The sequence below is a fragment of the Ctenopharyngodon idella genome, chromosome 22 (assembly GCF_019924925.1).
Source record: "Ctenopharyngodon idella isolate HZGC_01 chromosome 22, HZGC01, whole genome shotgun sequence".
In the NCBI taxonomy this organism is placed as follows: domain Eukaryota; kingdom Metazoa; phylum Chordata; class Actinopteri; order Cypriniformes; family Xenocyprididae; genus Ctenopharyngodon; species Ctenopharyngodon idella.
The window spans coordinates 28,448,223-28,454,191 of NC_067241.1; the positions used below are offsets into that span (position 1 = coordinate 28,448,223).

General features: G+C 35.6%; 1 protein-coding gene across 1 annotated transcript; it reads left to right on the forward strand.

Moving 5' to 3' along the window:
* rab5if (RAB5 interacting factor) lies at positions 1-4,446 on the forward strand. The gene is made up of 4 exons (XM_051880038.1): positions 1-272; positions 1,245-1,348; positions 1,430-1,559; positions 3,770-4,446. Exons 1-4 carry the CDS (start codon positions 165-167, stop codon positions 3,809-3,811), a joined length of 384 nt encoding a protein of 127 aa, XP_051735998.1. The 5' UTR covers positions 1-164; the 3' UTR covers positions 3,812-4,446.
* Positions 4,447-5,969: the final 1,523 nt, after the last annotated feature.

A 5,969-nucleotide genomic window follows, 5' to 3' on the forward strand; every position in this document is an offset into this window, starting at 1 on the left:
AAGGTCATGGCTTCGGTGCGCATGCGCAGAGTCAGTTCCCTGAGCTGTGTCAATGTGGGGCGAAAAGCAGCAAATCTGAACGCTTGCAGAAGATTTTACAATCTGGATCAAGGCTTTTAAACATCAGGTCGCGTGTTTTATCGTGTTTACACAGACGGAACATCATGACGAGCAGCTCAAAGCGGAAAGAGGAGGTTCATGTGGTTAATGGAGGAGTAAAGCAGCCCACATGGAGCAAAGCCATCAGCTGTAAAGCAGTGTGGGACGAGAAGGTCTGATTTACACTCACATCTTACGCTTCAGTCATGTATGTAGGCTACTATATGTGTTTTTTTTATAATGTGTCCTAGCAGAAGCAGACGCGTGTATGTGAATGGTGAACTGTGATGTTCACTGAGTAGTGTTCAGGGGTTTAGGTGTCATATGTAGGGATTGGACTGTTTAAAGGAGATTACTGCTGGCGTGTGCTGTGCTGCCCCCATTTATTATCATATGGCATGCATATACTATAATTTATATTATATATATATATATATACACATTCATACACTCACTATATATAAACATAAACATATATATATATATATAATATAAATTATAATATATGCATGCCATATGATAATAAATGGGGGCAGCACAGCACACGCCAGCAGTAATCTCCTTTAAACAGTCCATTATTATTCATATTATTCATCTAAGCGTAATGTGTATCTGTATAATGTATCTATCATGCTACAGAAGTGTGGTTGGGATAAATGATCTGTTATTTGTTAGTTTAAAGTTGCTAGTTTGATCAGAACTAAACTGCTCTTATTGATATTTTTATACAGCATTTGGACGCTTAAGACTCACACACTTAACATTTTTACTTTCAGGAGAAAATTCCCCAAAGTCTTCATCTTGTCAGAATCAATTGTTCATTAAATATGTTTTACTGGACTGTAACACTTCTAACCCCTTTGAGGAACTTGTTTTATTCTGTTGATACTTTTTAAGTCAAAAGTATCAATCATTTTTGTTTTTAACAAAGTAAATCCGAATTTAGTCTTTAGTTTTTTTGAAAAATATAATCTTAAACATCTTTAGTTTTATTTTTGAGTAAGTAAACCTGGCTCTCACCATGAATATAGCCATAGAAGCTGGCATGGCATTAAAAAGGAAAGAAAAAAATACACAAACGTTTATGCTTTTCTTACTTTTCCACCTATTGTTACTTGTTTTTTTTAATTTTTTTTAAATTGCAGGATGAGTTTTTAGATGTCATCTACTGGTTCCGACAAATCATCGCTGTCATATTGGGCGTAATCTGGGGTGTCGCTCCTCTGAAAGGGTTTCTGGGTATAGCCATGTGAGTACTGAAGTCCTCAAACTGAACACTTTATCAAATCATACAGTCATTATAGTGTCTGTCTGGGTTTGTTTCCTCCAGATTCTGTGTTATCAACGCAGGAGTTCTGTACGTGTACTTCAGTAGTTTTCAGCAGGTGGATGAGGAGGAGTACGGAGGAACATGGGAGCTCACCAAAGAAGGATTCATGACTTCATTTGCTTTGTTTCTGGTAGATATATTTTGGATTTCTCCTGCTAAACCTGTTATACTGTGTTTGAACTGATGCTTCATAGAGTCACCCAAAATATTTTCCATGAATTTTTTTTACTACTACAGAGCAGTGGAGGATGAAGTACTTTAGTAAAAGTACAGATACCCTAATAAAATAATACTCCAGTAAGGCCTGGTTTCACAGACAGGGCTTAGATTAAGCCAGAACTCTCATGCAGACACTCAAAATGTACTGATCTGCAAGTAAGAAAATGTTTTACATCATTATTTAAACTTGTCATGCACTGACAACTACTATTGATAATTACTAATAATTCAAGTGTGCAAACAAGTAAGAACAACAAAATATACCATATAGTAGAGATGCACCGATGTATCAGCCACAGATATTTATCTGCCTGTTTTTGATCATTTTAAAGGGGTAGTTCACCCAAAAATGAAAATTCTATTAATTACTCACCCTCATGTCGTTCCAATCCTGTAAGACCTTTGTTTATCTTCAGAACACAAATGAAGATATTTTTAATGAAATCTGAGTGATTTCTGTCCATCTATTGACAGCTATGCAACTGACACTTTGACACTTCGGTTCATAAAGAGATCGAAAAACTAATCCATATGAATTGAGAGCTTTAGTCCAAATTTACCGAAGAGATTAGATCGCTTTATATGATGAACAGATTTAATTTAGGCATCTCGCACATCAGTTGTGGTAAACAGAAGTTCAAGCAAGTTTGCTTGACGTGCGAGAACCAGTGAGGTTCATTCTCGTGTGTTATGCAGCATGTTTGAGCTTCCGCAAGAACCAATAAGGTTCATTCTCGTTTGTTACGCAGCATGTTTGAGCTTCCTCAAGAATAAGTGAGGTTCATCCTCATGTTACGCAGTACATTTGAGCTTCACAAGAACCAATGAGGTTCATTCTCATGTTACGCAGCACGTTTGAGCTTCCACAAGAACCATTGAGGTTCATTCTCGTGTTATGCAGCACATTTAAGTTTCCTCAAGAACCAATGAGGTTCATTCTTGTGTGTTACGCAGTACGTTTGAGCTCCACAAGCACAAGTGAGGTTCATCCTCATGTTACGCAGCACGTTTGAGCTTCCTCAAGAGCCAATGAGGTTCATACTCGTGTTACGCAGCATGTTTGAGCTTCTGCAAGAACCAGTGAGGTTCATTCTTGTGTGTTATACAGCTCGTTTGAGCTTCCTCAAGAACCAGTGAGGTTCATTCTCATGTGTTACATGGCACGTTTGAGCTTCATCAAGAACCAGTGAGGTTCATTATCATGTCTTGATAATTTGCGTTATTTTAACAGTTTAGTTTTTACCTAAAACCTGCCCTGTTCAGGCGGTGATACACTAATGTCCACATTCAAGTATTTCATACAGTGGATTTAACTTTTACAGCAGATTTGGTTAACAATCAACTGACAATCATTACTCTAGTCTTCAGTGTCACATGATCCTTCAGACATCATTATATTAGGCATTGATTATCATCAATGTTGTGCTGCGATACAATTTTTTTTTTTTTTTTTTTTCAGGATTCTTTGATGAATAGAAAGTCCAAAAGAACAGCATTCATCTGAAATAGAAATCTTTTGTAACATTATAAATGTCTTTACTGTCACTTTTGATCAGTTTAATGTGTCCTGATTGAAAGTGTTAATTTCCTTAAATGTACTGACTCCAAACTTTTGAACGGTAGTGTGAGGGGTGTAATATTTTAAGAAAATATTTTATTAATTAATATAGTTCAGTTTTACATGGTACGTAAAATTTAAGCAAATTTGGAAAATGGTAGGTATCTAAAAATTAAGCAAATTTTACTTGTATAAAAAGTGGCACAGCTTGCCCCGCCTTTCATGAAGGAATGTCACAGATCATCCCAAAATCAAAGTAAAAGTTACATTTCGTGTAAGGTAAATGAAGCCTATTTTAGACTTTTCTTTTCCTTTTTTTGCATTGTGACTGTATATTCATGACACATATCCAGTAAATTCTCATTATATGAAATGTTATTCAGTCCAACAAATAATACAGTCATAAAATATATCATTCATTATTGTTTTAATTGATTATTAATGGAATGGGGGATGTGATTCCTGTTGGTTCTGGTGGTTGATTCAGCATGTTGACTGATCTCTAACTCTGCCCTTCTCCAAATAATGTGAAGTGTCTGATAAATGTATGCGTTTGTTTGCAGGTGGTTTGGATAATATTCTACACGGCGCTGCACTACGACTGAGGACGTGCAGGAAACCCATAGTCCTGGAGAGACAAAGACGGACATTTTATTTAATTTAAAATGGAAGGGCTGTATCGAGCTACTTCTCCAAGGTGTCTGTATATGTTACCAGCAGCATGTGTGAGCCTTGAGGAAGAGGTGCATCATGGGTACAAGACATGTTGATAACCTTCTCGCACCCAGGGGTCATTGAATTTTTAAGCTAATATTGTCCAGTGCACTGCCACGGCTAATGGGTTAATAACTGTTATTTCTGTTTTTGTCCTTTCTGCTTTTTCTCGTTCAAATGCCGCCGTATTGAGCAGGATTTAACTTAATTTTATATTTTTGTTCGTTTCTTTCATGATTAGCTTCCAACACAGATTGTCTTACTCTGTTATGAACAGTCCAATCCAATAGGAGTATGTAAATTCTGTACAATTCATTTTATTGAATCCATAATGTATTAAAGAATTTCTTATGTCTGTTGATGTAACATACTTCTCAGTATTTTATAGTGTATTCATGGAAATGCAAATGTTCTGAATGCTTATGATTAATAAGATGTACCTGAAGCTGTAGAGAGACTATTTTCTGGCTGGAATGTTTTGGAGAATAAAATAAAACCTGGGCATTGTCTGCCCCACACTTTTCAACAGATGTTCTGCTCACGTTCTGATGGACATTTTATCCTTTTTCTTTGTAGCTTTACAAATCCAGTAAAGTTGTTTGTTTGATAACTCTATTGAGAGAAGTCCTGCATTTCTGTTGATTTTTATTTTTTTTAAATTTTTATATAACCCTTAAAGTCCAGTCACATTTACCGTTGTTCGTTGAATTTGCGCAGGTAAATCCAGTCATTTCAGCTGGAATCCACGCGATCTGGAATTTTACATAAGGGCAAAAGGTTTAGCAACGGGTTCGCCGTGTTAACCAATAGTTTGAAAGTGACTTGTGTGTGAGCTATGTTGTTACATGACGGACAAAAGGCAGTTAACCTTTTGGCAGTGAAATTTCGCTGAAGAAAATAGCGTGCCAGTCAGCTCTCTGTTGGTCAATCTGTGACAAATTTAAACCTTTTGCGAAATTTTGCTGAGCAATGGTAAATGTGACCTTACAGTAACCGTGACATCAAAATTGGCATTTCTTATTTTTTATTGAATATTGCAGTGTGTTTATTATATTTTTTATTATAGGCCTAAATGATTTTTAAATTCATGTGCCCTTTTTAAATCAAACTAACTACTTCTCCCTACTGGCGCGAGGGCGGGACAACATGTCACTCACATGAGATTGACCAATCACAAACCACAACCATCCAATCAATTCCTCATGGACAAAATCAAGCCCCGCCCTAAATGTTTTCTTGTTCGAGAAGCCATTTTGTTTGGATATGTGCAAGGCAGTGGCAATCCATCTCAACCAGGGGTCCTGATGATGACTTAAAATTGTTTTAATACTGTTGTAATTGTTTTTAAATGTTTTTTCCCCACTGTCTTCCATATGAAGTAGCCTAATTTTAAAAGATGTAATTTTTGAAATGGAGAAAAGTCATGTAAATTAATAAAATATAACTCTACAGGCATTTTTATAATGCATACACATGTTCTAGTTAGGCTATGTCAAGCTCTAAAAAATTAATTGGGTTGAAATTTTGAGTATGCTAATATATCCTTAAACCTTGTTCAGTAAATCACACAGAGAAAAAAGGACAAGTCATGGGGAATATGTTTGTGCTCATTGGGAGGTCTTGGAGTCAAAAAGGTTGAGAAGCACTGCTCTTAAGTGTAAACCAGTATTTGTCAAATTTGTGATCAGTAAAACCAGCCTTTTGTGCACTAGCAAATGAAGTCTAAAATCATGTTTAGGGTATACTTAAGTCTCGCTGTGGTTTCTTTGTGTTTCTTTATAAGCCTGCATGAAAGCATGTGATAATAATATTTTATAGAACAACTGTATTGTCTTATGTTGTGTATTGACAAACTTTAAAGCTGTGACCATAATGTGTAGATATGGATGGATTATTGAAATAATTAATTGATTGTGTTCAAACTCAACTGAAGCAGCCGTTGTTTTTTTTTTTTTTTTTTTTTTTACAACATTTTCATTTTCAATTCAAGTTATGTATTGTTATAGTTATGTATATTTTATGTATACATTTATATTTTAAATGTATTTA

Bases quoted from the DNA above. Each gene is read 5' to 3' on its own strand.
- rab5if (XM_051880038.1), top strand. From the start codon at position 165: ATGACGAGCAGCTCAAAGCGGAAAGAGGAGGTTCATGTGGTTAATGGA. The intron at 273-1,244 runs GTCTGATTTACA...TTTAAATTGCAG, and splicing joins AAGCAGTGTGGGACGAGAAG to GATGAGTTTTTAGATGTCAT. The intron at 1,349-1,429 runs GTGAGTACTGAA...TGTTTCCTCCAG, and splicing joins GGGTTTCTGGGTATAGCCAT to ATTCTGTGTTATCAACGCAG.